The following is a 20,104-nucleotide window of genomic DNA, read 5'->3' on the forward strand; positions in this document are numbered from 1 at the left end:
TGACTTAAACAATTTAGAACAGGTTTGGAACAGAGACTACAATTGGAAGAACTAACCACACCTGCCTTATAGTACTAACAACCTGGATGGAATAAAGGCCAGGACTGGGATGAATCTTGAGGTCCAGAGTTATGCACCACTGCATTAAATTGCTTCTGAAGACAACAAAAACTAATAACAATGACATTCTCTGCAAATTTCATTTATTCATATATCCAGAAAGCATTATTGTAGATATCATTCATGGACATTGCTACACTCAAGTGTTTCAGACAATCAATGCAGAGCTAGAACGCATTCAAATTTAATTACATAGCTCCGTTCATTCAAATTTGCAAAGCTTGACAGCCTATTAAGACTAATTTAAAGTTCAAATTTAACTACATAGCACTGTACATTCAAATCTAGCAAGGCTGACTGTCTGTTCAGTACATTACACAATTTTATGCATTAAGAATTTTATTTTGTTAATGTTTTCTTCGAAGACTTTTGTTTTTCTTTAACACATAAATACATTCATTTTGCCACATTGCTTAGACCCTGAAAGAATAGCTTGTCACATGAATTTTTTATTCTATTTTTAACTGTTTTTGCATATTACTTTTTGTCAATATCTTGCATTGTATCATTTTTAGAGGTTTTGATTTCTTCTTGTGTTGCTTTTGTCTTTTCTACCTGACTCTCCTTTGCAGGCACTTTTGTCTCCTCTGAGTCGATTGTCTCCTCCTTGCTTAAGTCTTCACTTTCATCAAGGCCATTCTCTTGTGTTGTGGATGTGACTTTTCCTTCTGTCACCTTTTTCTCTGGCTCTATCTTTTCCTCCACATCATCTATCAAGAGTTTGCCCTCTTTTACACGGGTTTCCTTTGGAGATTGCACTTCCTCCTCCACTATTTTTTTTTCTTTGGAATCACTGATCTTCTTTTCATCTGCTTCAGTATCTGGGCTCTCTGGACATTCTTGTACTTTCTTTTTTTGTGGAAGCAACTCTGTCTCCTCTGACTCGCTGTCAGCAGGTTTTGCCTTTTCTGGAGACATCTCTTGTGGTTTTGTTTCCAAGTTAGTGTGAGTTTCTGTGCACTCCTTCAGCTCAGATTTTAACTGTCTTGCCTCCTCTGTATCCTCTGTAGATTGGTAGTCTTTCTTGGAAAGTGATTCATCTTTTCCTTCACTTAGTACTGTAATGCCGTCCTCTATCTTTTCCTCTTTTGGAGACAGTGTTAATTCAGGCTTTTGGTCTTCTGAATTAGATTTTTCCCCTTCTTCTATAACTTTGTATGCTTTTAACTCTTCATCTTCTGGGGTTGCTTTCTCTTTGGGTTTGTCAGATGTCAGAGCAACATCTACTGATTTCACTTCACTAACCATCTCCTCTTTTTGAATTTCCTTGGTTTCTACTTTGACTTCTGTGGTTGCTGTCTCTTCAGGTTTATCAGACTTCAGAGAAACATTTTCTTCTGATTTCTCCAGGCTCACGGTCTCCTCTTTCAGAAGATCTTTGACTTCTACTTTGATGTCTGTTGATTCTTTCTCTTCTGGTTTGACAGACTTCAGAACATCTTCTAGTATCAATTGACTTACTGTCTCCTTATTTGGAGGGTCTTTAACATCCACCTTGTCATCTGTGAATACTTTAATTTCAGTCTTTCCAGGTTTCAAAGTTTCCTTTTCTGCTGTCTTTAATTCACTCAAAGTTTCCTGTTTCGCATCTTCTTCTGCTTTGATATCTGGGGTTGTTTTCTCTTCAGGTGTGCCAGGCTTCGAAGCAACATCTTCTGATTGTTGTTGGCTCATCGACTCCTCTTTCTGAAGATCCTCTGCTTTCTCTTCAGATGTGTGTGGTTTTGAAGCATCCATTTCTTCAGATTTTGTTTGGGTGACCACCTCTTTAATAAGGTCCTTGGGTTCCAATTTGACATCTGTGGTTACCTGTACAGTTTTCTCAGGTTCTGAATTCTCCTCTTTTTCTGATTTTAATTCATGCACAGTCTCCTCTTTTGGACTGTCTTCTTGTGCTGCGTCAATATCTGGGGTTATTTTCTCTTCAGGTGTGCCAGGCTTCGAAGCAACATCTTCTGATTGCTGTTGGTCTAATTTTGATTGACCTACCACCTCTTTCAGAATATCCTTGGATTCCACTTTAACATCTGTGGTTATTTTATCTTCAGTTTTGTTAGGTTCTGAATACTGTTCTTCTGATTTTAATTCACTCACAGTCTCCTCTTTTGGAATGTCTTCTTGTGCTGCTTCAATATCTGGGGTTGTTTTCTCTTCAATCTTCTCAGGTTTTGAAGTCTCTTTTTCTTCAGATTTTAATTCACTTACAGTCTCCTCTTCTGGAATGTCTTCTTGTGCTGCTTCAGTATCTGAGGTTGTTTTCTCCTCAGTCTTCTCAGGTTCTGAAGCACCCTCTTCTTCTGATTTTGACTGCCTCACCACCTCCTCTTTCTGAATATCATGGGATTCCACTTTGACATCTGTGGTTATTTTATCTTCAGTTTTGCCAGGTTCTTCTTCTGATTCCAATGGACTGGTCATCTCCTTCGGTTCCATAGTATCTTGTTTCTCAGTGTGTTCATGGATTGCTTTCTCTGCTGTCTTTTCCTCAAGAGGGCTTTTCTCTTCTGGCTTAATTTCCTCCTTCTCTGCAGTGACACTTTTCTCTTCAGGTTTATCTTCCTCTTTCTTTGTTATAGAACTCTCCTCTTTTTGGTCTTCTGTTTTTTCTACTTGTTTTTCTTTGGTTTTGTCATCTGAAGTCTGTTCTTTTTTTGTCTCTTCACTTTCATCTATTTCTGGTGTCATTTCACTGGGTAGTGATTTTGGTTCTCTGAAAGGTTCATCTTCTGGTGCCTCTTCTATTTCTGTTTCTGCTACATCTGTAGGTTGCTTTGTGGTTTTTTCCACGATAGTTTTCTGCACTTCTTCAAAGGTTTCTACTTGATCAGTGCTCTCTTCTTTTACTTCTTTCTTATCCTTGATGTCTTCTGCGTGAACCACATCATCTTGGAAGGTTTCTGTCTCTTCTACAGCTTCGGATGCAGCTTCAGCTTCAATTGCTTCTTCGTCACCTTTTTTAACTGCAATTTCCTCCTCATACCCAGGTTCAGCTGAGGTCTCTTCTTGTTCATCTTCATTGTGTTTCTCTGCTTCTACATTGCCCACTTCCTCTCCATCCTCTTGAGCCTCTCCAATGTCAGTTGTTGTTTCCACCTCAACCTTTGGACTCTCCTTTTCCATCCTTTCTTCTTCACTCATTATTTCCTCTATATCAGTGTCATCAATCTCCACTTCTTTGGTTGTTTCTGTGATGGTCTCCTCAACAAACTTGTACTGTGGCTCCACCTTCTTAGTGGCAGTTTTCTGCCTTGTGAAACTTGGCAGAGTGTAGACAGAGGATTGTCTGTACTCATGTGGTGCTGGAACATGACCTGCAGCAACTGAAGAAAATCTTGTTTCCTCACCTTCCAAAAGTTTCCTGAGAAAATAAATGGAATTACTAAGGTGTGGAAATAAGTTTTTTTATATTTAAAAATGATCTCTTCACTGTATAACATGCATTAGATATCAATGGTCAATATAGTAAAATATATATATTTATATTGGTAAAACATAAATGACAAGATTTGAAGTTTTGGAACTGATAAATATGGGCAAAAGTTACACATACAGAATATTGAAAGAAAAAAATAACATGATAGTATGTTCTGTTGGTAGAAAGAGTATGCCTTAAGTAACATGAGATAAGCTTATCAAAGAGTTGGATAGTTCGGTGCCAGCAGCAGTCCATGACACCACTGTGAATTCGACAGTCAGGGCATGCAGATGAAAGATCAGGAGTACATCAAGCTTGTATAATTTATCTGCTGCTCAAAAAGTAACATTTAAACCAATAGGTTTATGAAATTCTGAAACATGTATAAATTGGCGTTTTCCTGCTAGTTATACAGTTTTTTTTAATATATTTTATATAAATATTTGCATCTCCTTTGTACTTGCTTCAACATAAGGTCCAAATTGTTGAATTTTTTTTAAATATGAATTTAAAGCAAAAGTAAAATATTGGGGAAATATACTGTCACTCTGGTGTATGCTGTAGAAATGCAGAATGCCTCATTGGGTGTGTCCTTTGTCTATTTATGCAAATATAAGATACAATGCAAGACAGTGAAAGCAAAATGTAATATGGTAAGAAAAAGTTCAAGATAGAACTTAAAAATGCATGTGACAAATCAATTACTTTTGCATGACAAGTCCCAATGGTATATAAAAGCAACCCCCTACATTATAGTGAAAGGCAACAATGTCTGTGATCTTCTAGAAGCCACCTAGGGTGACAGCTTTGTGAATAGATATGAAGACTGTTCCCTTGTACCCAGAGTTTTGTAATGCGCCACAAAATCTTTTTAAAGCTCTTGTTGCTAAGCTGGGAATATTGATAACTATTTTGAAAAGGGGATTTTTAATAAATGCATAAGCAGAGACAACCAAAATAAATGAATCAGTAATTCCATAAAGAAAAACATTGTATATCATATAACCAATATAAATGTACCTGTAGGATGCAATCTCCACATCTAGGGCCATTTTGACATTCAGAAGATCCTGGTACCCCCTCAGGTGGCCAGACATATCATACTGTGTGTGTTTAAGCTCATGCTCCAGTTGTTGGATAGCATCCTGCAAAAATATAAACATTTGATCAGTTGTTGTAACACTGTCAAATTAGTGCAGGGATAATAGCTAATTTAGTCTACTTATGGAAATACAACTCTAATGATGGGGGTCTAATACAGGTAAACAGTGTTCCTTTTATTGACTCAATTTTAAAGTACCAATTGACAGGCTTTTCCTATGAATCTATACAATAAAAACTCACAGACACACACACTTCCAATGAGCTGACATTAAAAATAAAGTCAATCCTCCACACAAGTGTCAATCATTAAGAAAATGACAAGTTATTATTGCTGTTTTATTCAATTCTACATCAACATAACAGCTGATTTATGTAAAACAGAATACCAATAAGCTAGAATTTACTGTAATTCAAATTCCCATTAGTACAATTCGATTAAAAATGGAAAACACACCCCATGAAGTCAGTGATTTAGAGGTTTCTAAATAGCTTATAACTATGCTATGTTCATTTAGAAGGTAATTGATGGGTTTGCCTTTCAGAAAAGTTTTTTACAAATAACAATTTGAGTAGAACGCTTTGAGAACATGCACAGTGTGTAATGATGTTTAAAAGGTTCAATTAACTATGTCAGCTACAGAGAACCATTTTCAACAGTATGGTTATTAAAATGGTATATTAAAGTGTACTGTACAGTAGATATTACCTGGTTCAACTGTAATGTGTGTCCAATTTGCAACAGTGGCAAATGTGATCTTAATTAAAAAAAAAAAAATAATTCCAAAGGGGTAATAGTTAAAACAACCTAACTTAAAAAAAATATGCTATTACAAAAAAATATATGTATTCTTTGCTGTATTAGTTGGTAAACGTTGTAAATAATGATCTAAAAAGAAAAAGCAATAGATATTGATAGCGGCACACATAATATACATACCTTTAGCGTATTATTAATTCTACATCAACAACAGAAGTTAGAGAAATAGAATATGCGTACTCTTGTTTTTAAGAGTTAAACTGTGCGTTAAACAAACAAGTCAATAATACATAGAAATATAAAATAATAAGTGATCTACATTTATATCAATAAGATATTACCTGGTAATGACTGATTTCCGCATCGTGCCTCTCTTCAAGCGCATTGAGTTGCTTCTCTAAAGATTCCCTGGTGCATTTAACTGTTTCCAGCTCTATGGTTTTTGACTGCAGTTGGCGTCCGTGCTCGTGGATGTGTTCTCTTCTGACTTGGAGTGCTTCATTATTCTCTTCAGCTGCTTTTGTCAGTTTAGCTACCCTGGCCCTGAAACATTCCTCTGCTTGTTGCATGTTGGTATTGGTGTGATCTTCAAGCTGACTTCTGATTTCCCTCAAAGCCGCTGTGATGTCTGGCTTTCCAAAGTCTTTCAGATCGACAGTAACTTGCGCATCGTGGATTTGGGCCATTATTTCTGATACCTCTTCTTGGTGGGTTTTCTTTAAGAAAAGTATTTCTTCCATCAGAGAGTGAGCTTTTTTGTCCAGTTCCACTTTGGAGAGGTGTGCGTCATTAATATCTTTCTTCAATGTCATAATGATGGCCTCAGTGTCTGATCTACTGCGAGCTTCCTCTTCATATCTCCCCCTCAAAAGGTGAATATCTTCCTCCAAATGATGATGCTCGAGCTCAATCTGAGCCTTTTGAGAGGTAATTGTACTGACAAGCTCTCTTAGATCTTTGATTTCAGGATCGTAAACTTCAGACAGAGAGGACAGGGAAACTTGCTTTTGCCTCAGTTCTTGAATCTCATTTACCAAAATGTTGTTCTGGCTTTCAAGATGACGAACCTTTTCGATAAAGCCTGCAAAGCGGTCGTTAAGCCCCTGGAGAAGCTGCTTCTCGTTTATATTCGGCACTTTAAACTGGTTTACAAGGTCTGTGCTATCAGTGGATCTAAGAACAGGAGACCTGTACTCTTTTTTAAGCATCAGACTGCTCTGTTTGAATGACGCAGACGACCCACTGCTGAGAGAGCTCCTGGAAAACGGCATCCCTGTAGAGGACGATCCGAGGTTTTTAGGCTGTAATCGGAGGAAGTCACCTCGTGCCCTCCTATGCGGAGAGCTCGTGAGATATTCCATGCTGTAGCTCATCTTCGAGAATACACAACTGCGGTGCCAGTGTGCAGGATGAGAGCTGTGACTTTGCTTTTATACTCACTCGGGAGCTTGCGTTGTAGAATGGAACTGCCCAAAGTGCTGAAACAGGTCAGCTGTAGACTTGGTAATGAGCCAGCTCCACGCGTTTGCAAGGAAACTGTAGATCCACTCAATAATGTAGTCAAACGTTTAACAAGCACCACCTTATAATAAGAATAAGTATAAGAATATCAAATAGTATGCAGTAATTCAAAATATAATTCCAGCAATGCCACGTAAAAAGTTAGATTGCTCATCATATGTTTTAAATATAGTTTTATCTGAATTAGTTTCGTCCACTTCATATATTTTCAATTACAGAGGTTTTTCAAGTTTCTGTTTTAATTAGACTACTGTTATTTTTTAACCATGTTTGATATTTTTTTAAATCTAGATAGACATAATTTAGCATCTTCATCCTAACCGTAAAGCATTCCCACTTCGTCCAGTATTCTGGACAATCAAATACATCGCCCAGAATGTGTTTTTTTATTTTTAATTTGTATTTGGGCGTATGTAATGTGCGTCAATACTTTTCATGCGAATCATCTGAGTGTATCGTTCTCTTTATTAAAACATTGTACAGCTTTTTTGAACGAAAACAAAAACTAATAAAGAGAGGGAAATTGCCTGAATGAGTGTCTGACACATTTTGTTCATGTTTCTGTTTTGGTTTTAAAGTATGAAACGTGGGGTTGATTTTTTTTTTTTCTCAACACTCCTTTGATAACAGAAAACTAATTTAAATCCAATTAATCGTCCACCCCCAGATCCTGAAGCAGATTCCAAAATGCATTTATAAGTAATTACATAATGTCATTGTGTGATTCTTGGGCTACCAAAGTGGTATAAGGCAGAGGTGTCATTGTCCATCCATCAAAGCACCTTTGACCATTGTTCCATTGTCCATTCAACAGTTCAAAGCACCTTTGACCATTATTCCAATGTTCAATTCTGTGTTCTTGTGCATATGTTAGCCTTTTAGTCTTGTTCCCCTTTCTTAACAGAGGTATTCTTACTACAACACATCCTCTAAGTCCTGATTTCAAGAGTGACCTTTTCACTGTTGATTTGATGGACAACGGCACCTGTGCCTTCTGCTAGTTCTGTTGTCAGTTCAATTCAATGGTCTTCTTTCTATTCCTTAAGGATATTATCTTCAATTATTGCTTATCCCTGTTAGACAGCTTTTTGGGTCTTCCAGTCCAGGGTTTGTCAATTACAGATTATGTTTTTATGTACTTGTTGATTATGCTTTGGATACCACACCCTGAAAATCGAGTGATGTGAGCTATTTCACTCAGTGTTTTTCCTTCTTTATGCAAGTCAAGGTTGTTATAATAGTAGAAAACACTAGTGGAGGCTTTAAGTAAAGTGTTGTTGCTCATAATGCATCAGAGTAGAAAAATGAAACATGTCTAAGACTTTTGCACAGCAGTGTACACACACATACATATTGTATGTATATATAAATGTTTGCTCTGGTAGACCAAGCATTGCCTGCAGCTTTGATTTTTTTTTTTTTTTTTTTTTTGTAAGCAGAGCTCTCCATCACATAAGGATCAAAAAAGAGCATAAGCAGCAGTCTAATGTGAGCATTGGAATGCTTTACATGATGATGCATTATAAATAAAGACAGATACTTAATAGGGTGTTTAAGCTAACCTGACAGAATTGATTTGCTTACAGTGCTAAATGGAGAGAACCTCTTAATGAGCTGGATGGATCCCAGGTTCGGACGTATCTTTGTTCTTAGTTTAATTTTACTCATTAAGGTTAAAGCCCGCTTCTTAAATTTAGGGATAATATATATCCCTAAATAAATAGAGCTTCAGTAGAAATTGTTTAAATACTTTGTTTAAAATAAATATTTTCCAAAGACAGTGAAGAAAAGTGGGTGTTGGATAACCACAGCATAGACAATAAACTCTGAGACTCCATGAGCCTGTACAGATTTAAATAAATAAAGTTATTTAAATAGTAAGTAGGGATAATTACTGTATTAATATAACATATATATATATATATATATATATATATATATATATATATATATATATATATATGTATATATATATATATATATATATTAGTATACTTATTATTGAGTTACAAACTGCAGCATTACATGTTCCTATAAATGCTTTGATCACCAATTTATAGAATTATAAAACTAACTCTGTAGATGCCATTGCCATATAGAATTAAAATAACTATGAGGAAATGTTTTATTGTTTTATGGTGTGTAGACATTAAAAAAAACTACCAATAATTAAATAATAATGTTAGGACTTGATTTTTCTATGGAGGGCAGCTAACTTCACAGGGGTGTAGAGCTGGAACTGGCAGGTTAAGATAAAGAGATGTATAGTGTAATGCTGTGCCTGCCTTTCTAAAAAAGAAAAAAAAAATCACAGTGTGAAGTTCTCACTCTTTAACCCGACCCCTCTGGATCAATGCCTAGAGGCTTTGCCATATTAACAATAACAACCCCTGCCAGGAAGGAGATAATGCATTGCAGAACTGAATCTGCAATAATACTGGACTCCCAAATAACCTTGGTTTGCAATCATCGGTTTTGGCACATGGATAATGCCTTCAGAATGTCTTCACAAAATTAGAAGGGAGATTAGCTTTATAATGGTGATAACATCAGACTATATCAGCAGCAGCAGTTGGTGTAAAATAATATCAACACATTAACACACACATTTTCTGGGTACAATAGTACTTAAGTAATATCCAGGCAGAAAGCTGAAACAATTAAGATTGTAGCCTAAGATCAGTTTCTGCAGGTCGGGATGACCTTCTGGTATTGGAATTGAAGGAGTGCCCAGTGATGTGTGCCAGTGCCTCAGGAAACACAGATTAGGCTGTTGTCATCAATGCAAACCCTAGTAAGCAAGCAAGGTCCTCTGCTTTCTTTCTGAGGACACAGGTAGTACAGTATTCTTACTGAATTTCAGGTTGAAGCGTCACACATATTCACCTTGTGAAATACATTAAAAGTGACATTCAAGTACTTAAAATGGTTCTGCTTACAAACACAGAATGTCAAGATGTCAAAATATAATTGCAGTAAAAAATAACAATGACTAATAAGCTTTTACATCAAGCTTGCTGGCAATATTTTTTTTTATTTTTCCCATTTACTGAAATAAAAAAACAAGATTTCCAGAAATTCTTGTTGTTTCATCAGCAGTCAATAATATTCAGGAGCTGAGATGTTTTTCTGGATGATCACTGAGTGATGAGAGGTTGTGTTCTGAATATATATTGGCTCAAAAGGCTTTTGATATAGACAGAACAGTGTTAGTGTCTTCCCTGCTACATACTTGGTATTCTCACAAGTTGCTACTGGGGTCGACACGACAGAGATCACACCTCCTGCAGATGCATTACTTCTGCCCCAGGCCCCAGGGTTGGTATACGTTATATTGTTCAATATTACTTGATGTTGTAGTCCAAGTGTCAGAAAAACCTCAAATGGAACAAAGCAAGGGAAAGGGACAGATGTATATTAGGATATAAATGACTTTACTGTTAGGAATATATCAAAGGAGTGTTGAGAAAAAAATTCAACCCCACGTTTCGTACTTTAAAACAAAAACAAAAACATGAACACAATGTGTCAGACACTCTTAAACATGTTTTTCAGGTGATTTCCCTTTCTTTATTAGTTTTTGTTTTCGTTCAAAAATGTGTACAGTGTTTTAATAAAGAGAACGATACAATCAGATTATTCGCATGAAAAGTATTGACGCACATTACATACGCCCAAATACAAATTAAAAAAAAAAAACACCTTCTGGGCGATGTATTTGATTGTCCAGAATAATGGACGAAGTGGGAATGCTTTACGGTTAGGATGAAGATGCTAAATTATGTCTATCTAGATTTAAAAAAATATCAAACATGGTTAAAAAATAACAGTAGTCTAATTAAAACAGAAACTTGAAAAACCTCTGTAATTGAAAATATATGAAGTGGACGAAACTAATTCAGATAAAACTATATTTAAAACATATGATGAGCAATCTAACTTTTTACGTGGCATTGCTGGAATTATATTTTGAATTACTGCATACTAGTTGATATTCTTATACTTATTCTTATTATAAGGTGGTGCTTGTTAAACGTTTGACTACATTATTGAGTGGATCTACAGTTTTCTTGCAAACGCGTGGAGCTGGCTCATTACCAAGTCTACAGCTGACCTGTTTCAGCACTTTGGGCAGTTCCATTCTACAACGCAAGCTCCCGAGTGAGTATAAAAGCAAAGTCACAGCTCTCATCCTGCACACTGGCACCGCAGTTGTGTATTCTCGAAGATGAGCTACAGCATGGAATATCTCACGAGCTCTCCGCATAGGAGGGCACGAGGTGACTTCCTCCGATTACAGCCTAAAAACCTCGGATCGTCCTCTACAGGGATGCCGTTTTCCAGGAGCTCTCTCAGCAGTGGGTCGTCTGCGTCATTCAAACAGAGCAGTCTGATGCTTAAAAAAGAGTACAGGTCTCCTGTTCTTAGATCCACTGATAGCACAGACCTTGTAAACCAGTTTAAAGTGCCGAATATAAACGAGAAGCAGCTTCTCCAGGGGCTTAACGACCGCTTTGCAGGCTTTATCGAAAAGGTTCGTCATCTTGAAAGCCAGAACAACATTTTGGTAAATGAGATTCAAGAACTGAGGCAAAAGCAAGTTTCCCTGTCCTCTCTGTCTGAAGTTTACGATCCTGAAATCAAAGATCTAAGAGAGCTTGTCAGTACAATTACCTCTCAAAAGGCTCAGATTGAGCTCGAGCATCATCATTTGGAGGAAGATATTCACCTTTTGAGGGGGAGATATGAAGAGGAAGCTCGCAGTAGATCAGACACTGAGGCCATCATTATGACATTGAAGAAAGATATTAATGACGCACACCTCTCCAAAGTGGAACTGGACAAAAAAGCTCACTCTCTGATGGAAGAAATACTTTTCTTAAAGAAAACCCACCAAGAAGAGGTATCAGAAATAATGGCCCAAATCCACGATGCGCAAGTTACTGTCGATCTGAAAGACTTTGGAAAGCCAGACATCACAGCGGCTTTGAGGGAAATCAGAAGTCAGCTTGAAGATCACACCAATACCAACATGCAACAAGCAGAGGAATGTTTCAGGGCCAGGGTAGCTAAACTGACAAAAGCAGCTGAAGAGAATAATGAAGCACTCCAAGTCAGAAGAGAACACATCCACGAGCACGGACGCCAACTGCAGTCAAAAACCATAGAGCTGGAAACAGTTAAATGCACCAGGGAATCTTTAGAGAAGCAACTCAATGCGCTTGAAGAGAGGCACGATGCGGAAATCAGTCATTACCAGGTAATATCTTATTGATATAAATGTAGATCACTTATTATTTTATATTTCTGCGTATTATTGACTTGTTTGTTTAACGCACAGTTTAACTCTTAAAAACAAGAGTACCCATATTCCATTTCTCTAACTTCTGTTGTTGATGTAGAATTAATAATACGCTAAAGGTATGCATATTATGTGTGCCGCTATCAATATCTATTGCCTTTTCTTTTTAGATCATTATTTACAACGTTTACCAACTAATACAGCAAAGAATATATATATTTTTGTAATAGCATTTTTTTTTTTAAGTTAGGTTGTTTTAACTATTACCCCTTTGGAATTTTTTTTTTTTTTTAAATTAAGATCACATTTGCCACTGTTGCAAATTGGACACACATTACAGTTGAACCAGGTAATATCTACTGTACAGTACACTTTAATATACCATTTTAATAACCATACTGTTGAGAATGGTTCTCTGTAGCTGACATAGTTAATTGAACCTTTTAAACATCATTACACACTGTGCATGTTCTCAAAGCGTTCTACTCAAATTGTTATTTGTAAAAAACTTTTCTGAAAGGCAAACCCATCAATTACCTTCTAAATGAACATAGCATAGTTATAAGCTATTTAGAAACCTCTAAATCACTGACTTCATGGGGTGTGTTTTCCATTTTTAATCGAATTGTACTAATGGGAATTTGAATTACAGTAAATTCTAGCTTATTGGTATTCTGTTTTACATAAATCAGCTGTTATGTTGATGTAGAATTGAATAAAACAGCAATAATAACTTGTCATTTTCTTAATGATTGACACTTGTGTGGAGGATTGACTTTATTTTTAATGTCAGCTCATTGGAAGTGTGTGTGTCTGTGAGTTTTTATTGTATGGATTTATAGGAAAAGCCTGTCAATTGGTACTTTAAAATTGAGTCAATAAAAGGAACACTGTTTACCTGTATTAGACCCCCATCATTAGAGTTGTATTTCCATAAGTAGACTAAATTAGCTATTATCCCTGCACTAATTTGACAGTGTTACAACAACTGATCAAATGTTTATATTTTTGCAGGATGCTATCCAACAACTGGAGCATGAGCTTAAACACACACAGTATGATATGTCTGGCCACCTGAGGGGGTACCAGGATCTTCTGAATGTCAAAATGGCCCTAGATGTGGAGATTGCATCCTACAGGTACATTTATATTGGTTATATGATATACAATGTTTTTCTTTATGGAATTACTGATTCATTTATTTTGGTTGTCTCTGCTTATGCATTTATTAAAAATCCCCTTTTCAAAATAGTTATCAATATTCCCAGCTTAGCAACAAGAGCTTTAAAAAGATTTTGTGGCGCATTACAAAACTCTGGGTACAAGGGAACAGTCTTCATATCTATTCACAAAGCTGTCACCCTAGGTGGCTTCTAGAAGATCACAGACATTGTTGCCTTTCACTATAATGTAGGGGGTTGCTTTTATATACCATTGGGACTTGTCATGCAAAAGTAATTGATTTGTCACATGCATTTTTAAGTTCTATCTTGAACTTTTTCTTACCATATTACATTTTGCTTTCACTGTCTTGCATTGTATCTTATATTTGCATAAATAGACAAAGGACACACCCAATGAGGCATTCTGCATTTCTACAGCATACACCAGAGTGACAGTATATTTCCCCAATATTTTACTTTTGCTTTAAATTCATATTTTAAAAAAATTCAACAATTTGGACCTTATGTTGAAGCAAGTACAAAGGAGATGCAAATATTTATATAAAATATATAAAAAAACTGTATAACTAGCAGGAAAACGCCAATTTATACATGTTTCAGAGTAGGGTCCTATTGGTTTAAATGTTACTTTTTGAGCAGCAGATAAATTATACAAGCTTGATGTACTCCTGATCTTTCATCTGCATGCCCTGACTGTCGAATTCACAGTGGTGTCATGGACTGCTGCTGGCACCGAACTATCCAGCTCTTTGATAAGCTTATCTCATGTTACTTAAGGCATACTCTTTCTACAAAGAGAACATACTATCATGTTATTTTTTTCTTTCAATATTCTGTATGTGTAACTTTTGCCCATATTTATCAGTTCCAAAACTTCAAATCTTGTCATTTATGTTTTACCAATATAAATATATGTATTTTACTATATTGACCATTGATATCTAATGCATGTTATACAGTGAAGAGATCATTTTTAAATATAAAAAAACTTATTTCCACACCTTAGTAATTCCATTTATTTTCTCAGGAAACTTTTGGAAGGTGAGGAAACAAGATTTTCTTCAGTTGCTGCAGGTCATGTTCCAGCACCACATGAGTACAGACAATCCTCTGTCTACACTCTGCCAAGTTTCACAAGGCAGAAAACTGCCACTAAGAAGGTGGAGCCACAGTACAAGTTTGTTGAGGAGACCATCACAGAAACAACCAAAGAAGTGGAGATTGATGACACTGATATAGAGGAAATAATGAGTGAAGAAGAAAGGATGGAAAAGGAGAGTCCAAAGGTTGAGGTGGAAACAACAACTGACATTGGAGAGGCTCAAGAGGATGGAGAGGAAGTGGGCAATGTAGAAGCAGAGAAACACAATGAAGATGAACAAGAAGAGACCTCAGCTGAACCTGGGTATGAGGAGGAAATTGCAGTTAAAAAAGGTGACGAAGAAGCAATTGAAGCTGAAGCTGCATCCGAAGCTGTAGAAGAGACAGAAACCTTCCAAGATGATGTGGTTCACGCAGAAGACATCAAGGATAAGAAAGAAGTAAAAGAAGAGAGCACTGATCAAGTAGAAACCTTTGAAGAAGTGCAGAAAACTATCGTGGAAAAAACCACAAAGCAACCTACAGATGTAGCAGAAACAGAAATAGAAGAGGCACCAGAAGATGAACCTTTCAGAGAACCAAAATCACTACCCAGTGAAATGACACCAGAAATAGATGAAAGTGAAGAGACAAAAAAAGAACAGACTTCAGATGACAAAACCAAAGAAAAACAAGTAGAAAAAACAGAAGACCAAAAAGAGGAGAGTTCTATAACAAAGAAAGAGGAAGATAAACCTGAAGAGAAAAGTGTCACTGCAGAGAAGGAGGAAATTAAGCCAGAAGAGAAAAGCCCTCTTGAGGAAAAGACAGCAGAGAAAGCAATCCATGAACACACTGAGAAACAAGATACTATGGAACCGAAGGAGATGACCAGTCCATTGGAATCAGAAGAAGAACCTGGCAAAACTGAAGATAAAATAACCACAGATGTCAAAGTGGAATCCCATGATATTCAGAAAGAGGAGGTGGTGAGGCAGTCAAAATCAGAAGAAGAGGGTGCTTCAGAACCTGAGAAGACTGAGGAGAAAACAACCTCAGATATTGAAGCAGCACAAGAAGACATTCCAGAAGAGGAGACTGTAAGTGAATTAAAATCTGAAGAAAAAGAGACTTCAAAACCTGAGAAGATTGAAGAGAAAACAACCCCAGATATTGAAGCAGCACAAGAAGACATTCAAAAAGAGGAGACTGTGAGTGAATTAAAATCAGAAAAAGAAGACAATTCAGAACCTGAGAAAACTGAAGATAAAATAACCACAGATGTCAAAGTGGAATCCCATGATATTCAGAAAGAGGAGGTGGTGAGGCAGTCAAAATCAGAAGAAGAGGGTGCTTCAGAACCTGAGAAGACTGAGGAGAAAACAACCTCAGATACTGAAGCAGCACAAGAAGACATTCCAGAAGAAGAGACTGTAAGTGAATTAAAATCTGAAGAAAAAGAGACTTCAAAACCTGAGAAGATTGAAGAGAAAACAACCCCAGATATTGAAGCAGCACAAGAAGACATTCCAGAAGAGGAGACTGTAAGTGAATTAAAATCTGAAGAAAAAGAGACTTCAAAACCTGAGAAGACTGAGGAGAAAACAACCCCAGATATTGAAGCAGCACAAGAAGACATTCCAAAAGAGGAGACTGTGAGTGAATTAAAATCTGAAGAAAAAGAGACTTCAAAACCTGAGAAGATTGAAGAGAAAACAACCCCAGATATTGAAGCAGCACAAGAAGACATTCCAAAAGAGGAGACTGTGAGTGAATTAAAATCAGAAGAACAGTATTCAGAACCTGAGAAAACTGAAGATAAAATAACCACAGATGTTGAAGTGGAATCCAAGGATATTCTGAAAGAGGTGGTAGGTCAATCAAAATTAGACCAACAGCAATCAGAAGATGTTGCTTCGAAGCCTGACACACCTGAAGAGAAAATAACCCCAGATATTGACGCAGCACAAGAAGACAGTCCAAAAGAGGAGACTGTGCATGAATTAAAATCAGAAAAAGAGGAGAATTCAGAACCTGAGAAGACTGTACAGGTAACCACAGATGTCAAATTGGATCCCAAGGACCTTATTAAAGAGGTGGTCACCCAAACAAAATCTGAAGAAAAGGATGCTTCAAAACCACACACACCTGAAGAGAAAGCAGAGGATCTTCAGAAAGAGTTGATGAGCCAACAACAATCAGAAGATGTTGCTTCGAAGCCTGGCACACCTGAAGAGAAAACAACCCCAGATATCAAAGCAGAAGAAGATGCGAAACAGGAAACTTTGAGTGAATTAAAGACAGCAGAAAAGGAAACTTTCAAACCTGAAAAGACTGAAATTAAAGTATTCACAGATGACAAGGTGGATGTTAAAGACCCTCCAAATAAGGAGACAGTAAGTCAATTGATACTAGAAGATGTTCTGAAGTCTGTCAAACCAGAAGAGAAAGAATCAACAGACATCAAAGTAGAAGTCAAAGATCTTCTGAAAGAGGAGACCGTGAGCCAGGAGAAATCAGAAGAAAATGTTTCTCTGAAGTCTGATAAACCTGAAGAGACAGCAACCACAGAAGTCAAAGTAGAAACCAAGGAAATTCAAAAAGAGGAGATGGTTAGTGAAGTGAAATCAATAGATGTTGCTCTGACATCTGACAAACCCAAAGAGAAAGCAACCCCAGAAGATGAAGAGTTAAAAGCATACAAAGTTATAGAAGGAGAAAAATCTAATTCAGAAGACCAAAAGCCTGATTTAACACTGTCTCCAAAAGAAGAAAAGAAAGAGGAAAGCATTACAGTACTAAGCGAAGGAAAAGATGAAAAACCTTACAATAAACAAGAGAAATCTACAGAGAAGGAAAGGGAGATAACATCTGAAAAGGAAGAGAGAATACAAACTGACACCAGTGTGGAAACAAAAGCCAAGGAGATGCCATCAGAAAAGGAGACACCTGCTGATAGCTCAGAGATGGAGAAGCCAGAGGATTCAAAGCAGAAGGAGCTGATTAGGGAACAAAAGAAAGTGCAGGAAAGGTCAGAGAGCCCAGATACTGATACAGATAAAAAGAAGACTGGTGATTCCAAAGAAAATAAAACAGTGGAGGAGGAAGTACAATCTCCAAAGGAAACCCCTGTAAAAGAGGACAAATGCTTGATAGATGGCATGCAAGGAAAATCAGAGCCTGAGAAAGAAGTGAAAGAAGGAAACGTCACATCCACAACACAAGAGAATGGTCTTGATGAAAGTGAAGACTTGAGCAAGGAGGAGACAATCAACACAGAGGAGACAAAAATGCCTGCAAAGGAGAGTCAGGTAGAAAAGACAAAAGCAACACAAGAAGAGCCCAAAACCTCTCAAACAGATACAATGCAAGACAGTGACAGCAAAAAGTAATATGGTTAAAAAAAAGTTTAAAATAGAACTTAAAAAATGCATGTGACAAGCTAGTCTTTCAGGGTATAAGAAATATGGAAAAATGTGTGTATTTCTGTGAAGAAATTATTTAAAGAATATGATTAGATTCTTGATGCATGAAAAATGTATAATGTACCAAATAGGATGTCATGCTTTGCAAATTTGAATGAAAGGAGCTATGCAATTAAATGTAAATGAGTTCTAGCTCTGTACTGTGTCATGAATGTAACAATACTTATGAATGATATCTACAATAATACTTTCTAGATATAAGAATAAATGTAATTTGCAGAGAATGTCGTTGTCCTTAGATTTTGGTTGTCTTTAGTGAATGGATCAATTAAACAAAAGATTTAAAAAATATCCCCTTTGGTCACCGTGTGTATAATGTATCATGTTAAGTTTACTATATATGCTTTTTAATGCACAAAGTCTTGGCTGGGCAACTTCTCTTAACCCATATAGTTCACATAAACAGTTTTACAAATTCTAAAAATGTAATTTAAAAAGATTAAAGAAAATATATTTAATTACATAATTTGAAACATGTGGATTACATGGAGTATCGATTTGAAATAACATACTGTAAATCTAGAATGCTATCTTAAAAGTTAACAAAGGTAAATAGTTATGGCAAGCCAAATTACTTCCTGTCTAGTTTGAGATATCTTGAAATGGGCTGGAAGTCCATTCAAAACATAGAGCATTTTCACAGGAAGTCAATTTGAGATATCTCAAACAGGACAAGAAGTCAATTTGAAATATCTCAAATTGGGCAGGAAGTCAATTTGAGATATGTTGAATTTGAGATATCTCGAAATGAGTTTGAGATATCTACAATTCAATTCAAGATATCCTGAAATGCATTTCGAGATATCTCTAAATGGTGATTTGGCTTACCATAAATATTTTAGTTAAACAATAGAGCTGGTACTGTTTTATCAGCTTGGGTTGACACACAAACAAACTGACACAAGCTAAAACAGCACAGGTCTGCCAGCAAGATGCCAGTCAGTTAGATAAGAAAATGTAAGGGAGCTAATAGTTCAACTGTATAATACAAGTGTATCAGAAGCAATACAAGCCCTGCCATGGCTGTAGGTTCAGAATAATCTGTTAGTATAATGAATAAGCGGATGACTATGAAATGTATCAAGAGTATGAACAGAATAGTATAGAATAAGAACTAGCAATGAAGTGCTTAATCACAAGTTTAATCAAAACCTAATATTAAATAAAAGGGACCCCGAGTGAACAAATAACACAAAAATTTGATACATATTTCATTTATTTATTAAAGAAAGTTACGCAACACCCAATGCCCCCTTAGACTCAATAACTGGTTACGCCACCTTTAGCAGCAATAAATGCAACCAAACGCTTCCTGTAGTTATTGATTAGTCTCTCACAGCGCCGTGGGGGAATTTTGGCCCACTCCTCCATGCATAACTGCTTCAACTCAGTGACATTTGTGGGTTTTTCGAGCATGAACTGCTTGTTTCAGGTCCTGCCACAACATCTCAATGTGGTTTAGGTCTGGACTTTGACTAGGCCATTCCAAAACTTTAAATTTCTTGTTCTTCAACCATTCTGATGTAGACTTGCTTGTGTGTTTCGGATCATTGTCTTGCTGCATGACCCAGCTGCGCTTCAGCTTCAGCTCACGGACGGATGGCCTGACATTCTCCTGTAGAATTATCTGATACAAAGCAGAATTCATGGTTCCTTCAATGACGGCAAGGCGTTCAGGTCCTGATGCAGCAAAGCATCCCCAAACCATGACACTACAGAATGCTTGACCGTTGGTATAAGGTTCTTACTGTGGAATGCAGTGTTTGGTTTTCACCAGACATAACAGGGCCCATGTCAGCCAAAAAGTTCCACTTTTGACTCATCTGTCCATAGAACATTGATCCAGAACTCTTGAGGATCATCCAGGTGCTTTTTGGCAAACTTGAGACAAGCATTCATGTTCTTCTTAGTGAGCAATGGTTTCCGCCTTGCTACTCTGCCATGAATCCCATTTTTGCCCAGTGTCTTTCTGATGGTGGAGTCATGAACACTGACCTTAGCTGAGGCGAGCTGTACTGTGTCATGAATGTAACAATACTTATGAATGATATCTACAATAATACTTTCTAGATATAAGAATAAATGTAATTTGCAGAGAATGTCGTTGTCCTTAGATTTTGGTTGTCTTTAGTGAAT

The 20,104-nt window shown here is 36.7% G+C and overlaps 2 protein-coding genes across 2 annotated transcripts; one reads left to right on the forward strand and one right to left on the reverse strand.

Annotated features, from left to right (window-relative positions):
- Positions 1–202: 202 nt before the first annotated feature.
- LOC117417924 (neurofilament medium polypeptide-like) lies at positions 203–6,823 on the reverse strand. The gene is made up of 3 exons (XM_034030335.3): positions 5,738–6,823; positions 4,556–4,680; positions 203–3,478 (listed from the first exon to the last, which is right to left on the reverse strand). Exons 1-3 carry the CDS (start codon positions 6,767–6,769, stop codon positions 598–600), a joined length of 4,038 nt encoding a protein of 1,345 aa, XP_033886226.3. The 5' UTR covers positions 6,770–6,823; the 3' UTR covers positions 203–597.
- Positions 6,824–11,058: 4,235 nt separating this feature from the next.
- LOC117417851 (neurofilament medium polypeptide-like) lies at positions 11,059–18,259 on the forward strand. Its single transcript, XM_034030238.3, has 3 exons — positions 11,059–12,177; positions 13,234–13,358; positions 14,431–18,259. The coding sequence occupies exons 1-3, from the start codon at positions 11,146–11,148 to the stop codon at positions 17,873–17,875; spliced, it is 4,602 nt and encodes a 1,533-aa protein (XP_033886129.3). The 5' UTR covers positions 11,059–11,145; the 3' UTR covers positions 17,876–18,259.
- Positions 18,260–20,104: the final 1,845 nt, after the last annotated feature.

Source organism: Acipenser ruthenus, chromosome 13 (genome assembly GCF_902713425.1).
Source record: "Acipenser ruthenus chromosome 13, fAciRut3.2 maternal haplotype, whole genome shotgun sequence".
Classification (NCBI taxonomy): Eukaryota; Metazoa; Chordata; class Actinopteri; order Acipenseriformes; family Acipenseridae; genus Acipenser; species Acipenser ruthenus.

Excerpts from the sequence above, each read along its gene's own strand:
- LOC117417924 (XM_034030335.3), bottom strand. The coding sequence starts at position 6,769 with ATGAGCTACAGCATGGAATATCTCACGAGCTCTCCGCATAGGAGGGCA. Across the intron at positions 4,681-5,737 it reads CGGAAATCAGTCATTACCAG|GATGCTATCCAACAACTGGA; the intron begins GTAATATCTTAT and ends ATATTTTTGCAG. Across the intron at positions 3,479-4,555 it reads GTGGAGATTGCATCCTACAG|GAAACTTTTGGAAGGTGAGG; the intron begins GTACATTTATAT and ends TTATTTTCTCAG.
- LOC117417851 (XM_034030238.3), top strand. The coding sequence starts at position 11,146 with ATGAGCTACAGCATGGAATATCTCACGAGCTCTCCGCATAGGAGGGCA. Across the intron at positions 12,178-13,233 it reads CGGAAATCAGTCATTACCAG|GATGCTATCCAACAACTGGA; the intron begins GTAATATCTTAT and ends ATATTTTTGCAG. Across the intron at positions 13,359-14,430 it reads GTGGAGATTGCATCCTACAG|GAAACTTTTGGAAGGTGAGG; the intron begins GTACATTTATAT and ends TTATTTTCTCAG.